General features: G+C 34.9%; 2 protein-coding genes across 2 annotated transcripts; one reads left to right on the forward strand and one right to left on the reverse strand.

Annotated features, from left to right (window-relative positions):
• Positions 1-565: 565 nt before the first annotated feature.
• Positions 566-11208, reverse strand: LOC121737795 (nucleolar protein 14 homolog). Its single transcript, XM_042129491.1, has 10 exons — positions 10906-11208; positions 9918-10108; positions 9444-9532; positions 8045-8373; positions 7519-7664; positions 6667-6782; positions 5569-6335; positions 4368-5359; positions 2674-2829; positions 566-680 (listed from the first exon to the last, which is right to left on the reverse strand). Exons 1-10 carry the CDS (start codon positions 11098-11100, stop codon positions 590-592), a joined length of 3072 nt encoding a protein of 1023 aa, XP_041985425.1. The 5' UTR covers positions 11101-11208; the 3' UTR covers positions 566-589.
• Positions 11209-12179: 971 nt separating this feature from the next.
• On the forward strand, positions 12180-16256 carry LOC121737797 (upstream activation factor subunit spp27). Its single transcript, XM_042129493.1, has 5 exons — positions 12180-12335; positions 13306-13481; positions 13987-14100; positions 14578-14673; positions 14847-16256. Exons 1-5 carry the CDS (start codon positions 12293-12295, stop codon positions 15108-15110), a joined length of 693 nt encoding a protein of 230 aa, XP_041985427.1. The 5' UTR covers positions 12180-12292; the 3' UTR covers positions 15111-16256.
• The last annotated feature ends 512 nt before the right edge of the window (positions 16257-16768 follow it).

A 16768-nucleotide genomic window follows, 5' to 3' on the forward strand; every position in this document is an offset into this window, starting at 1 on the left:
TATTTTCACTGCCAGTGCCTTGTAACGTAGACTGACATCTTATTAAGAAATAGATATATGGAACGGACTGAAAATTAGATGCCTAATCTAATTTTCAAATCCAACTGGGTGACTGCGACATATTACAATACAAAGTACCTGTAATAAAACCGTGAGAATGAAACACAAAGTATAATTTATGAACAAGTACAAAATGATATTTGGGTGAGAGACTTGTGAGTTGTAACCAATTTTGTCATAAAAAAGGATAAAAAAGTAATCTATTTTTTTTATGTTTAATATGTTAGATATGTTATTTACAATGTTTATATTATTGTTTTTACGTAATAAAAATATTTTATTATAATAATGTTTTCTTTAATGCATTTTAATAGCACGGAAGTAACGCCAAATTATGTTACTAAATTTATTTTAGGCCCTACAATGTAACAAACATACATGACAGTAAAAATCTTCCCTCTTGGCTTTGCATCGAGTAAATATTATACAACTAACGCCATCTGTTGCACATTTAATACAAACTCAACAACAAAAGATTATTCTAAACTAAAATGAAACTACAAAATGGCGAATAACATTTTATTTACAATCACTTCATACGTTTTAGTTTATTCAACTCTCCCTGCTGCACCGAAGCGTCCTTGTAGATCTGTTTCACCTTTTCTTTTCTTACGTTGTCACTGGAAATAAAAAAATAAGACATTAGAATTAAATCGATGGATGTTATTTAGAGTATTTACTACTCATAACTAGCTACAGGATATATTCGTTCGTATAACTTCTATCGAATATAATGGCACATCCACACAAGCCGCCGGCTTATACCGCCGGGTTTGTCGCCGGCTTTCAGACTGCCTTGCCACCGAAGCCGGCGGCATGTGTGGATACAGCATTACATAACCAAATTCAGAACTGAAAAGTTTTAGAAACTCGCTATTGTGCAGTGAGTGATCATAATAATAATTAATATGACAAACTAGTTGTCCCGGCAAACGTTGTTTTGCCATAAAATGATTTTCCCTGTTTTCTTGCTTTTTTTTCTGATTTTTTTTTCTATAGACCTCACGGAGCCCGAGACTTTTCCAACGAATGTAAAACCGTGGGAATCGGTTCGTGCGTTCTGGAGTTATAGCGTCAGGAAGCAAAACCCGACTTATTTTTATATCTTATATCTTTAAACGAGCAATTCTTGTATATATTATGTATATTTATAATTAGAATCTCGGAATCGGCTCCAACGATTTTCTTGAAATTTAGTATATAGGGGGTTTCGGGGGCGATAAATCGATCTAGCTAGTAATCATTTTTAGAAAAAGTCATTTTATTCGTGTTTTTACCGAGCGAAGCTCGGTCAAATAGCTAGTATTAGATTATACTGAGCGTCTATTGCCTTGGAATCAAGTAGTAGGATTGCTTGGATTTCGTTGCTTCGTATTGCACCGTACAACAATTTATAACATTACTTTATACTATACAGGGTGTAACAAAAATAAGTGATAATACTTTAGGGTGTGTACGTGTTCCTGGTAGAGAGTTCACTGTGAAAGTAGCAGCGCTGAAAGACGAAATTTTTTTTTCACTTTTGTATGGACAAGGGCCCGAGCGTTACGAGTTTCCCCATACAAAAGCGAAAAAAAATTTTGGTCTTTCAGCGCTGCTACTTTCACAGTGAACTCTCTACAAGGAACACGTACACACCCTAAAGTATTATCACTTATTTTTGTTACACACTGTATACTTACAAAATAAAATTTTGTAAGTAGCGAAAGTGCGTACGAAGCGTTATTAGCGTATGCCCGTTTCTGATGCAGTTGACGTGTACCTTGTACGTACGCCGGCTTTAGATATCAAATCAAAATCGGTTACTATTTTCGAGCACCAATGCCAATCTAAGTGTTCAGTGATTCAGTGCGGATGACACGGCAGCCGTGTCATATATTTTTTAACATAATATGGCATATGACACGGGAGCCGTGTCATTTTTAAAACGATTGTATCTCCCTCAAATTACACTTTAGAAGGTTCTACTCTGAACAAAACCATCTTAATTTTCAACGTAAAACTATAGGCATGTTTTACGCTTCGTTTCTGAATATTGAAAAAAAATAAAGGGCTGTCATTTTTCTAACTTTGAAACTATGGAGGGTAGATGGAGGAGAACTATCTTATATGGGGGATATTTGAAAAAGTGTCCAGCTGTACGCAGTAAATAACAGTTGAAAAATCCTCCAAGAGTGGCGCTAGCTGCAGCAAAGGGTATGGAATGAATGTAGCCGATGGTAACAAAATATGAATTGAAGTTAGCCGAATAGCCGAGTCACAGAATTACTGGGTTAATACCAATATATTTTGAGAAATATAACCTAAAATAGCTGAAATAAAAGCTGCTAAATGATTTAAAATTTACCCTGTTGCTGCTGTAGCGCCACCCTAATTTAACGCATTTCAGCGGACACTTTTACATACAGAGATAGTTCTCCTCCATCTACACTCCATATTTGAAACCTACAAAAGGTTTGCAACATCTATAACGAGACATATAATTATACAACCACTACAGCGTCTGACACGGCTGACGTGTCACAAGAAAATTATATGCCGCCACTACTAAAAGTTTTCAAAAATGTGCGCCGCAATGAATCGGTAACATAAACCTCCCAAATTAAAACTCACCTCTGTATCTTCTGCTTAATCTTCACGGATGCTATGAACGACTTGTCTCTCCTGATCTCTCGCAGAGCTCCCTTCATCTCCTTCTTGTACTTGCCCTCTAACCTCATCTGTTCTGCCTTCTCCTTGGTTAATTTTGTGTGCTTCTTGCCAGTGAATCTAAAATAATAATTAAATTTAATTTACATTACTTGTTGTGGGGAAATTACGTAAAGCTACAGCAAATCTATACTTAATATTATAAAGCGGAAGAGTTTGTTTGTTTGTTTGTTTGAACGCGCTAATCTCAGGAAATACTGGTCCGATTTGAAAAATTCTTTCAGTGGTAGATAGCCCATTTATTGAGGAAGGCTATATTTTATCACGCTAAAACTAATAGGAGCGAAGAAATACAGAAAAATGTGGAAAAACAGGGGAAATTTTTTGAAAGCGCTCATCACGAACTACTGGAGCAATTTTTCTGTTATTTGGCATAGATAAGAAGTAGACCTCGTGATAGGCTATTTTTTGTGGACTAATTTGTCTGTGAAATATCTAATTTACGCGGGCAAAGCCGCGCGGAACGTCTCGTTATTTAACCTATGAAGCCCCATAAGATCACCGGTGATCGCGACAACAATAGAATAACAATAGATTTCCAAGAATCCACGATGGAAGGAAATAACATAGTGAGTGTGGCTAAGCGCGCCACCCCGGCAAGTGCATATAGCTATAATTCCATAGCAGTATTGGAGATTTGCCACACTCACTATAATTAATTTTTTTATACATAAAGTTAGGGGGCAAACTAATAAACGGACCACCTGGTGGAAAGCAACTACCGTCGCATTGGACACTCGCAACTCGTTTGCCGGCCTTTTAAGAGGGATATATTATATTAATACGTGAGAGAAAAACTTTGTAACCCTTTTTACGAAAAATGGGAAAACGTAGGTGCATGAAATTTCGCACAGTTATAGTTTATATGGTGAAGGAGTGCATCGAGCTAATATTATTTTAAAATTATACTTTTATCATATATATTTTTAACAAATAAAACGTTACACACACTACGACACTACTACTAGGAAAATGACAGATTTTTGAGTGACAAGCCTATACATACGAATTATACTCTTTTATTTATGGTTGAAGTCTGTTAACAACAAGTTGACAAATTGAAAATGGATTATTGTTTTTTTTTTAATTTAATTTTAGATAAACGGCCAGTCTGAGATCAGCTGAGTCCCAGAGACAAGAATTGACAAAAACTATGATGAAGTCAATATTTTTAAAAAATATAGGTAGCAGTCCTAATGTCGTTGCAAGTAAGGTCGAATTTCGACCATTGGGCGATCTCTAGTATTAATTAATATAAAAAGAAAACAACTGTATGCGACGAATACGGCTTTAAAATCACTAGGTCTGTTTTGGTGGAATTCTTATTGCGGTATTTTTAACATTGTCAAACTGAAGAGGGTGATTGGCACATGTGTACATCATCTACCAATTACGTGTGACCATCTCACGATCTGCCAATAACAATGCGTCTAATCACTGATCTACCAATAACGTGTCCGCGCGCCATAAACACTCCTCACCCTGCCAAAGAGATTTAAAAATCGAACACTGCGCCTTCGCCATCCATTTTTGACAAACGATCGTAAAGTTGTTCGCGACCTATACTCATGAAAATAAATTGAAATAAAAATACTTACACTTCCTGTATTTCTGGATCGTATAACCTTAGCGCCTTCGGTCTTACTTTCTCTGCTGTCATCAATGTATATGTTTTAACTTCTAATGTTTCCTTCATATGGTTGATAACACCGACCACCATTTTTGATATCCATTTCGGATACAAATCCAAATCTACCCGACTTAGTAGCTGTAAGTGTGGCTCAAATATCGCTTCCAACGGTTCCATATCGTTGTAATTATTGAAAAACTCCTTAATCATCAACACAGAAGTTGAAAAACATCTAATTTTAAATTTATCGTCCAATTCGGAAATCAAATCTTTGGCTGCCATCTTGGGTTCGACTTCCAATTTCGTACAGTCGCATTCCAATTTCAAAATTTTCAAATCTTTATGCAGCCTGAATGGCGGGACGACTTGGACTGGATTCAGAATGGAGGTGTTAGCACATAAATAGAAAATTCCTCGCAGGAAATTCACAGCTGACGGTACGTATCTTTTGGACAATACTGTGTACTCCAAAACTAGTGATACGACGAATAAACCCCGAGATATGGAATAAGCGTCTCTAAATTTAGATAACCTCAAAATTTCCGTCATGAAAATCAAAGATGGCGTCGTCACCGGATGTCGGAAATCGGAGGTAGGATACAGCAGTGATACCAACTTGAAGAATATTAAAGTGTCCAAATTGGGTACTCTTCTTGGATTCCGCCTGTATCTGTCGTGCTTTTCTTTCAATAGTTCCACCATAAACTTTTTAGAGGACACCTTGTTTTTCTGCGCCAAATCGTACATGTGTGGTACTATTTTGTTGAATATCAAAAACGATTTTATTATTTCGCCCTCATCTGTTAAATTACTGAAGATGTCATTCACATATTGTAGTAAATGTGCATATATTTTGCTTAATATATCTTTGTTGTTCTCAGCTAAGCTTGGATCGTATTTTTTTATCAGTTTCTCGATTGCTGTTGACTGTTGCGCTGGTGACTTATCTGCTAGTAATTCCTGAAAGAAAACTTAATATATAAACACCACAAGTGTTTTACTAAATTGTAGTCAAAATTATGTACCATAATTATTGTTCTAACTACATCAGCTTTCAACATCACATCAAAATTTGTATGTTTCTTTATGCTATCTGACTAAAACAAAAGTACATTACACCTTAAATTATAATTTCGCCTTTGTGGATTAAAATAATTTAAAATACTTACATTGAAATTAAAGTCTGCACCTTTGAGATTGAAGAAGGATCCTATATTATCATCTTCACTCTCCGCTTCCGATCCACTTTTTATTTTATCACCATTTTGTAACCTATTAACTTCATCACACCTATTTTTAACATTATCGTCATCATCTTCATCATCCCCTGATTCATCACTTGATTCCTCGCTGTCTAAATCTGAATTATTTTGAAATCCATTTTGTACTTTTTCTATACTTAATTTACTATTATTCATTTCTATATCTTGCTTATTCTTTACTTGTTCCACACTTTCTTTGACATTTTCATCATCATCATCATCTTCTTCTTCTGAACTACTTTGTTCTTCATTTTTACTACTTGTTACAGTTTCTTTATTTTTTACATTTTCATTGTTTGTTTCACTATCATCTGATTCACTGTCTTCGTCTGATTCTTCTGTGGGCTTTTCTTCTGTCTTCCTTTTTTCTTTCTTGTTTTGTGATTCACTAACTTTTTCCTTCTTATTTGGTTTTATTTCCTCATTAGCATCAGATTCGTCATCACTGCTGAACTCGAAAATACTGTCATCATTTTTGCTTTTCTTTTTATCATTTCCGACCTTATCTTTTTCGTCTTTGTCATCATCTTGTTTATTGTCCTCGTCATCATCGTTTTCCTTAGCGTCCTCGTCATTTTCATCATCACCACTTTCGTCACTCCCTTCTTCCTCTTCATCGTCATCATCAGATGTATCTGATACACCATCATTAAACTTCTTCATTGAGGGTGGAACTGAAATTTTAGCAGATAAGTTTATTAACAAGTTACATAAATTAAAAAATATTATAAATGTGAATGTCTGTAACCTCTTCACACCCAAACTGCTGAACCAATTTTGATGAAATTTGGTGTGGTGATACTTTGAGTCCTGGGAAAGGACAAATGATACTTTTTATCCCGGAAAAATGTACGGTTCATGCGCGATTAGCCGCCACGGTGTTGCGGGCGTCATTTAGTATATAATAAACTCTGAAGCTGTTAAAAAGGCTGTTTACCATGCAATACTTAGCTAAAGTGTAAATAGGACTCCACTGTCTGTCTGTCTGTCATCAAAGTGCTTTACCTGAGTAATCCTTCAATATATGCTCCGGCACGAGAGGTTTGCCCTCATTGTCGTAGGCCAACATGAACTCTTTCTCATCATCAAGCGCAAAGCCATCATCTAAGTCATCTGCGGAACTGAAAATAAATAAAAATTAGCCTGAATCCATACATTCTACGTATGTCTGATTGCCATTCCACTTAAACTGATCACAGAACTGATTTTAATAAATTTTTATAAAATATGAACAGACAGGCTATAGTTTTCAGAACAGAGATTTTATCCGAAAAAATTACGTTTCCTGCACTAGAAAAAATTTAGACGCTAATAAATCACTTGCACAGCATCTTGGCTGTCCAAGATCACAATACATGATAATCTTCAAAATTATTATTTAACTCAACTCAAATATTTGACTGACTATATCTTAAAATATATATACTATCTAGACTATCTAGACTAGATCTTAAAATATCGACTAAGTCGCAAAGGTCCCAGCTCGAGGTTTGTCAAAGAGCAATGGAGCGCAGCATGTTAGGTGTAACCGTGTAAGACTAGCTGACCGAATAATAAATAGCACGCTGCGCTCCAAAACAGGTGCTAAAGACTTCGACATGAAAGCTGCAAAAATAAAGTGGGACTGGGCGGGTCATACCAGCCACATGCATCCTGACCGTTGGGCAAAGGTCACCACAGAGTGGGTACCAGTGGACGGACGACGCCGCCGTGGACGGCCTCCAAAAAGATGGCGAGATGAACTGGAAGCCTACAAGCCAGGCTGGCCTGCGGTGGCGTCGGAGCGAGACAGATGGAAGACCTTGGGGGAGGCCTTTGCCCAGCAGTGGGATAGCACAGGCTATGGTCAATACATACCGATGTTTCATAGTTGCTTGGTTTGATTTGGGTGCACTTATCTCCTCTTCAGAGAACATTCTCTGTTGCCTCTGTCGCTCCAACTCTTCTAACTTCTTTCTCTCCTCTGCTTCACTTTTCTCCTGGCTTTTGAGTCCATCTGATGGCTATTTTAAAAATAAACAGAATCATGATTGATGCATGATTTTGATACATAATATGATATGATAGAATATAATAGATTGATACCTAGATTGTTAATAAAAGAGGTATAGCATTTAATTTTATAAAAGGCCCAAAAATATTTTAAAAATTAAAAAAACATTTTTTGTGATCACCAGACCTTCGCTACATAGAGCAAAGTCCTTTAAGCCACTCTGACATTGGCAACTCACCGAGGCGGCCATTTTTAAAAGAAGAAGAAGATTGTCATAACATTTTGCAAGGTTTTTTGTAAATAAATTGACGCTGGCAACTCCTAAATGGGGAGACTTACACCAAAAGAAGAAGAAGAAGAAATGCAAACCTCAAAAAGTTATACACTTACCGTTCCTCTCTTCTCAAATTTCAATTCCCTCATCATTTTATCGTAGTCTGCTCCTTTCTCAGCATCTGCCTTCTTCAAAAGCTTATCAATAATGGACTCTTCCTCAACTCTTGCTCGTTTAAACACAACTGGCTGTAAGTCTTTCCATTCGCTATCCAATTTCTCAGTCAGATCCAAAGTCTCCTCTTTCTCCTTTTGTTTCTCTGCTTTTCTCTTCTTGGACTCTGCTATCAGCTGTTCTATGAGATCTTTGTGGGATTTGGCACCATCCTTTGTGTCTGATTTCGATAAAAATCCGCCACCAAAGTGACCTTCGCCAACAAATTCATCTGAAAGTAAATGTGAATATTATATGCAGTATTCATATTTTTAATACTTTTACAACCAAACACAAATTAAAACTATGTGTATAAAACCATGTTCACATGGGCGCCGGCAGGGGGGTGCCAGGGGGTGCACTTGCACACCTTGGTAATCTCGGGATCAAGAGGAATTATTGAAATAAAAAGCATTTTGTAACCCTATTACCATGCCATACAAGGATAGTTCGTAATATTTCGGCACTAAATGTATTCTGTTGACGTAAATAGACAGTCACTGTTGTTCATAAAAAGGGAAAAGAAAAGAACAGAAAGAAAACTAAAATCTGCACCTCTTGGAAATTATTTCTACCGGGGCTCATGCATATTCATGATGTCACTCTTAAATGATTTGAAAACTACATAATTATTATTACACATTACTTCAATAGCTTCAGTGTGACTATTTTTATCTGCAAAAGCAGAATTATGCGGTGTCATCAGCATGTTATGAAGACGTGAGTTGAAGAACATGATAACTAACATTTTGTAACATACAAGAGAAAAAATGATTTACTCATTTTTTCCCTTATAATTTGAACAAACCTTATTACTTATCTACTTTGTCAACTGGCTAATATAGCTACACATAAAATACAGTTTTTTTTTTATTTCAAATGATGTTCCCGGCAATAAAGCCTCCATTTATTAGTAATGGGAATTAATGCTATTTTCTATATAATATGTTGCTAATGTTGATGCTAAAACGCGGCATCTGTTTCGCATCCTATTCGCATCGCATTCGCTCGCGTTGAGTATTATTTCGTATCAAGTGTAAAATAGGAATTCATTAACAGTCAGCGCCGCGGAACAGCGCGGACGTGAATTTTTTACATGATCGCAGACTATTGCTGCGCATGATAACATTATATTAATTTAATTATTGCTAATGGGCATTTAACAATTATTTATTATTATTGCTAATGCTATTTTTACCAACACTACCATTTATGCAAAAAATGGCAATTTTCTACTGTTAGTTATTGTATTCTTCCACTCACATCTTCAATTATGTTAGTAAAGAAACTTTGTCCACTTACTGTCTAATCCACCAAATTTCTTCTCCTCATCCTCATCGTCGGAAGACCGGGGATCATCAAATTTCTCAATCTGCTCTAGTGTTTGCCCCCTAGAAAATATCCAGAAAAAATATACTTTATTTTCAATCAAATTTTTGAACTATTATTATTTTATTGATTTTAGTTCTTACAGTGTGCAGCAAAATTATTATTAGTGCTCAAAACCTATATTTTCTATATGGATGACCATTAGTTTTGTAATTGCAAGTAAACTTAAAATAATTTTTCAAAAGGATAATATTTCAAAATTCTTAATGGGCAATACACAAGTCATTACTTAGATGTTAAGATGTATAAAACATGTTTATTCTATTGATTATTTAATAAAAATGTAATTTGATTAAAGAATTTGAAAACAAAAAGCCATATTATGATAAGCTTAACTTTATATGGGCATGTCATGGAATACAATATTAAAAAAGTTATCTAACAAACCTGTGAGTTAAAATCTCATCATCTGCCAAGTTATAAATACTCTTTTTACTGTGATGTTTAGCTCGCTCCGATGCAAACCGAGCGAGCATTTTGTCCTCAGCTGACAGATCTCCTTTCTCACCAACTCGGCGATCAATGAATGCATTGGTTTTGTGCATAAGTTTCATTTCTGTGCCCAAGGTTTCTTTTCTCTGTTGAAAGAATTACAATATGTATTACTTATGTTGGCATGTTGGCTTATAAAGAAATGTTGAAAAAAATATATATAAGTAATTTTTTAAGGGCAAGGGCAATCATGAAGATAGAAGATTGGAACTCATGTCCAAAAGCCTTATCATTTATACAAAGAATCAAATAGTATTTTAAAAAGATAAAACTGACTTCAAAATTGTATGTAATTAAGAATTAAAATTCTGTTTTTCAAAAACTACGGAAACAATTTTGATGAAACTTGCAGTATTCCGTAAGTTAAATAATACATAGTACAACAGAAAAAGAATTACTTAATTCGGACTAGTAGTTCCGGAGATATGCAAACACAAACATAAATACATACATACACTTGAAATTTGGCACATTTGTTCTGAAGCTGATATATTTATTTATTTTGGAAAACCAACAGCTTTAACTTACAATACAATAGAATCGACATTATAGAAAAAGAAAGCCAATGACAGGTTTTCACGATTAGATATAGACTAACATAATATATGAAAACTAGGCAGTTCTGAAAATATTACATACATACAGGTTGAATTGATAAACTCCTTTTTTCGAAGTTGGTTAAAAATACAACCATAGCCTGTCTGTTTATTATATTGGAATAACGATAAGTCCTACTAAGGGTATATTTTGATAAGGCTATTGCAATCTTCACATAAAGAGAAATCCATAAAATTGACTTCATAACTAAAAATTTGTAGATGTAAGCAGAACCTAAATAAAATGTTGATTTGTATAAACAATACGGTTTTAAACTAAATCTTACCTTCTGAATAGCTTTAGCTCTGGACACACCGGGTAATCCTCTGTCATGTTTAGATTTTTTGCCCAAAACTTTAAGTTTTTCGCGATTTATATGAACCTCGAAAGGGTTTAGTTTTTTTTTGTTGGCATCCGCTTTCCGCTTCTTGTGAACTTTATCCGCTAGATTTGCGTTACGCTTATTCTTTACTTTGGCCATTGTGAGTCAAATTAACTGTATTTATTGTTAAAATAATAATTTACAAGGTTATAAACAGGAGGACAACAAATACGAACGTACACACATGGCTTTGACAGCTGAATGACATTGACAGATAGTGTTGCATATTATTTGATTGTGAAAGGAGCCATTAATAAAAAAGAAGAAGAACTACTAATACCTACTAGTTAGCATACAAGAAACTACCAACCAAACTCTAGGTCTACCAGAATCTGATGGCAAAAAGTGAGAAATTAAACACTCTAGAAATACCGGGGTAATTGGAATAAAACATTTTTATCCTTTTTTTCTTATAGCGGCTTATTCTGTGTGTGAAACATGCAAAAACAAAAATTTATCCAATGATTAAGGATATTTGTTGAAAATCTGCCGTCAAAATATGCCATTAGATCCTGGTAGACCTATAATAAAATTTCCGAAAGTACAAAAAATGTACCACTTATCAGAGAAGTTGATTCCTAGGCAGATAGTACGGAGGCCCGGTTGGCTCACGGTTAACTTATTAGAATTAGAAAGTGGCGACTGGCGCTACACAAACCCATTTTTAACATGTGTGCTACAAACTTAAATATAAGTGTACCGACAACGGGTAAATTTCGCAAGTTCATTTTTAACCTGTGCACTTACTCTCTCGTGAATTACTAGAGATAGGGCCAAAATGGCATCATACAATAACCCTAGGCTTATTTTAGCGTGAAAAAATTATTTTTTCCGTGGAGTAGGCATTAAGTTTTCAAGACATATGCTAGTAGCTATTAAACAAAATATTAATATCATGAATATAGAGTAACCCAAATAAAATACGGTAAAAACTACTAAATCAAATTATAAAACTAGTAATTTGGCAACACTGCTAATATCCATAGTTTCAACCAATCACAAAACGGGCGTAAATTCATAAAGAGCTGTCATTGGTCTAAAGTAACATCATAGTGATATGACAGCTAAATCAGCCAGTCTCGTAACAACGCGGGCCAAAGTTATAGGGACGGAAAACTTTCGAGACACGCTATTGGTCAATTTATTTCGCCGATGACAGCCGAATGCACTTCGGAAGAATTCGTTTCGACGCCGTGTAGCATCTAGCGCGTAGGTATATTATTGTGTGGCTGCGCTTCCTTTCTCAATTCTCGAGTCCAAGTTGTACTGAAGGAGGAATCACTGTAGAAAAATGGCAGAAGTTAGCAAAGCAGATCTTGAAAAAGAAATTGAGAGTAAGTAAGAATTATTATAACAATTAAATTAAGCTAAAAGTTATAACGTTAAGTAGTTATTTCATAAAAATGTTATCCTCTATACTAAAGCCCATGTAATGGCTTCCAATACAGTGTTTGCAAAAACTTCTATTTCCTTGGTGATTTTATCGAAATATCTCTGATAGTATGACGTTCTAGGAGAAATGTTTCAAATGAAAGATATAGGTATTATATGTGCGGATCATTTTTGATAATTATCTGCATTTATAAAGCTTTGTGTGGGCCTGCACACTGATGGTTTATTTTTATACAACGCGTAACTTTTGTCGACGAGCGTTCACCTATGCCACGCTGTAATGGCGGCAACTGAAAAGTGCATTTTGGCGTCATTTGATGCGCATTGCTATAGAAAACAATTATCATCCGAAAAGTTTTGGTTAAAAATGTATAATTAATTAATTATTTAATAATTTTCGATAAATTATTAATATTTCTTTGACAGACGCCATATTTGTTGCGATTTGATGATTCTTCTACTTCTTTTTTTATTTATGGCAACTTAAACAAAATTATATTTTAGGGGAAAACGTTTTATTTTTTTAATATTATATATTAATAAAAATAAATTAGTTTGTTTAAATCACATTTGATATAAGTAAACACACTAATTTATTTTTTTACTTTATTATTAATAATCTATAATTAATTCTTAAATACTCCAAAATCACTTATATTCTTGAATACCTCGACCGCGGGAATCGCAGACACAATAGATTTTCAATAATTGCTATGTGGCAGCCGGGTGCCGCTTGGGGATTGATGGGTTGATAATATGGATATTACTTCTTATATATTATTTCTTACGCTTAAACCCTGAAGTCTGAACCAATTTAGATGAAATTTAATATGTATAATGGATATCCTATGAGTAGTAGAGGCCAAAAAAACGACAAAATGACTTTTGTTTCATGATTATAATCAATTTCAGAGATTCTCAAGAATGCGAACCTCGCTAAAACTTCCACCAAGAAGGTGATACAGAAGTTAGAAGAGGTGTTTGACACTGACCTCAGTGACAAAAAGAAGATGATTGATCAGCTTGTGATGGACTACGTCAACAACCAGGCATCTGATGAGGAAGATGAGGAAGAGGCTTCGGAGGAGGTAACTTTCTATTTTTTATTAGGTATAAAATACGGGGACAAACAAGCGAACTGGTCACCTGATGGAAAGCAACTACCCATGGACATGAGCGACATTAGAAAATCAGGTGCCTTGTCGCTAAGTGGGAAAACACTCTTCTTGAAGGTTTGCAGCCTGCAGGTCATATTGGTCTGTCGTCGTCGTCGTTCCAGAGCTTTATAATGCGTGGCAGAAATCGGTTATTTCTTATCTATATTTTTTTTATTTTACCCGACTGCAGCAAAGCCATAACAATTTGTCTGGCAGTCTATGTATGCTTGTGCCCTCCTAGCTGCTTAACTACTGGTCCAATTTCAGCAAATTGTGTCAATAGTACCTAATAATACAATGGGTTACAAGTCTTACAGGGTAAAATAGTTATGATACTCAACTCATTTTGTGTAAGCCTCTTCTATCCGTGTGGTCTATTTAGCTCTTACATTAACACCTATTGTTACCGGTAATTAAATACAAAACGTTATTTCAGGAGGAAGACAAGAAACCACCTAAAAAGGCTGCCAAACCAGCGCCCAAGAAGCGCAAGGCGAGCACTGATGAGGATGATGATGCTAACGGCACAAATGACAGTGACTCTGAAGAGGTAATTTGATGTTATAATACCAGTTGCATGGTGAGCCTAATACCAACAAAACAAGATGAACGGGACGGGACTTGGCAAAAAAGCGATACTAAATTGAGAGGTTATATAGCACGACAATGCACAAGTGCCATACAAATTTTGTATTGCACTTGTGCATCATCGTGTCTTTCCCTTTTCGTTTTGTTTCAGTGTTTGACTTATGAGAGAGCTTTTGCCCAGTAGTAGGATAGCATTAGTGGTTGCTACTAATGAAAACCACAAATAAGTATTATTATTATTATTAGCCTTTATTCAGAACAACAATACATTTATTTTACATACTTACATTAATCTTTAAAAAGTAAGCAAAAGTAAATAAAACAAATAAAAATAACTTCAAATTCCCCAATTCGGTTGGTCCCCATGGGAAATCACACCACAACCCCCAGAAATAAGTATTATGTATTATGTTAACAATTATTATTTTTATCATTATAGGAAAAGAAGAAGCCAGCCAAGAAGGGTAAGAAGAAGAAGGGTGATTCCGACAGCGACTGGGGAAAGAAGACTGAGAAAGCCGCGAAACCTAAAAAGGTACAGGATTATAACTATGTAGAAGTATTCTCTAATCTAAAACCCCTTTAAAACTAAATTACGAAGAATAGTTATTTACAAGATCATCTTTTATAATATGAGCAAAGCATAAGATGGACAGCCTTAACGCCTACCAATTTAAATAGTAAACTCAAACTTTTGTTATATTTCAGGCTGGCGGTCGAGGCAAAGCGAGCGGCTACACCAGAGCCTACAAACTGTCTCCAGCGCTCGCTGAGCTGATGGGCAAGGATGAGATGCCTCGCCACGAAGTAGTCAAGCAAGTCTGGACAATCATCAAGGAAAAGAACCTATATGACCCCAACAACAAACAATTCGCGATCTGCGACGACGCGTTATACAAGGTGATAGGCACGAAACGGTTTCGCACTTTCGGTATGATGAAGTACCTGAAAACTCACTTCTTGGATGAGTGAATTTTGGACATGGCAACACTGAGCTTTTCGACTACCCTCATTTTTAGTTTATTTTGACATTGTAATTTTTTCTCCGGTTTATTGTAACAATCTTGTTACTGTGATATATGATAAGCTATAGTCACACCTTCTTACTAATAAAATTATTTACGCATTATATAACTTTTCAAGTTTTGTTGTCCTTGTCTTTCTTGAGACTTTTCAAATACAAAGATAAACAAACCTTGAGAAGTTTATACGCTGCGTAAATTTCTTTATTAGCAAGACGGTAAGTCTGAATTGAGCCATCAGTGCAAATGTTCACTTTGACTTTTGCACTAATGAATAACTTTAAACTTACCATTAAAATTCTAATGCTTAATATAGTTGAATTTGAGGACTTTGTGGATTATAAAATTGATTTGACATTCTGTGCTAAGGTCTAAGAGTCGATTACTGAAATTCTATTTAAAGTTTTTCTAATAGGCTGTTACTGCTTAACAGAAAGATAAAGACATCCTGAGTTTGAACTTAACGTCAAGTAGTGTTTCAATTTTGACCTTCTAAAAAATAATTATAATTAAAGAACTGTCTGTTTATCTTATCTGTAAGAAAGTATATATTAATTTTTAATACAATATGATAAATCACTTTTTCTATAGGTTAGGTATATTATGTGTAAGCAGCTACATAATAATTTAGTTCGATATTCGAATTTGACTTAAGTGTGCAGTGTTACTATACTTAAATATTTTCCCCGAAATGTTGGAAAAAATTTAACTATACTACTACAGTTTAAATAACTAAATTTAAAGCATAATAAGTACATTGATGTATCATTTTTTTCCAAACTGCTTTTGCAGATTCTACACTTGATTTTATGAGTGTCCATAGCTGTAAGTATGTGAAAGAAAAGGTGTTACAGTACTCTAATAAAAAGAAAGTATATCGACTTTAAATTGGGCTATCGTACTTGTGAAAATAAGCTTAATATTCTTACGTGAGTGTAAGTGATAGGCTACTTTCCGATTTCCTATCTCTTACACTCACGTAAGGCCTAGTCCCGCTTTTCGTGGATAACTCGAACATACGTGCAGCATGCTGAAAAAAGAAAGGTGTGTAATGAAGATGAGAGTGGGAGATAGATGGGTGGATTTTCTATGGCTACTCTTGCTATCTATTGTCACGTAAACGTAATTTTAAATCAAATAAAGAGATAAAAATCCGAAAACTTTTGTTTTTAAAGGTTTTTTTAATATTATGTCCCGTCTTTGACGGAAGAATCCCGCTATTTTCACTCAAGAAGTTCCAAAATCCCGACTTGGCACAAAAAAAATATGGCAACGCTGTTCTGTATGTTCAGTGACCAGGCTGTACAAATATGACTGACGATTAAAAGTTGATGTGTATTCTTTTTGGTAGTACTGTAGCCTTCGTTCGTGAGGCTTAGTCTAAATCTAACAGATAAAGGTTGTATTATAAAGATACAGTAATAAAGAGTGAAAATTAATGATGTTTTTTATTGTAGTTAAGGAAAATATCATAGTTTATGACACTCTTGCTATTAAAAATACAGTGGATACGGATTATTGTCCTTGTGTGGTATGTTCAAAAGACTCAGACAAAATGCTTTTTTAATATTAATGTGGTTAGAGTTTCAGATAAGTAGTATCATAATA

The sequence above is a fragment of the Aricia agestis genome, chromosome 21, assembly GCF_905147365.1.
Source record: "Aricia agestis chromosome 21, ilAriAges1.1, whole genome shotgun sequence".
Classification (NCBI taxonomy): domain Eukaryota; kingdom Metazoa; phylum Arthropoda; class Insecta; order Lepidoptera; family Lycaenidae; genus Aricia; species Aricia agestis.

Excerpts from the sequence above, each read along its gene's own strand:
- LOC121737795 (XM_042129491.1), bottom strand. The coding sequence starts at position 11,100 with ATGGCCAAAGTAAAGAATAAGCGTAACGCAAATCTAGCGGATAAAGTT. Across the intron at positions 9,533-9,917 it reads GATGAGATTTTAACTCACAG|GGGGCAAACACTAGAGCAGA; the intron begins GTTTGTTAGATA and ends GATATTTTCTAG. Across the intron at positions 7,665-8,044 it reads AATTTGAGAAGAGAGGAACG|CCATCAGATGGACTCAAAAG; the intron begins GTAAGTGTATAA and ends TTTTTAAAATAG.
- LOC121737797 (XM_042129493.1), top strand. The coding sequence starts at position 12,293 with ATGGCAGAAGTTAGCAAAGCAGATCTTGAAAAAGAAATTGAGA. Across the intron at positions 12,336-13,305 it reads TCTTGAAAAAGAAATTGAGA|AGATTCTCAAGAATGCGAAC; the intron begins GTAAGTAAGAAT and ends AATCAATTTCAG. Across the intron at positions 13,482-13,986 it reads AGGAAGAGGCTTCGGAGGAG|GAGGAAGACAAGAAACCACC; the intron begins GTAACTTTCTAT and ends ACGTTATTTCAG.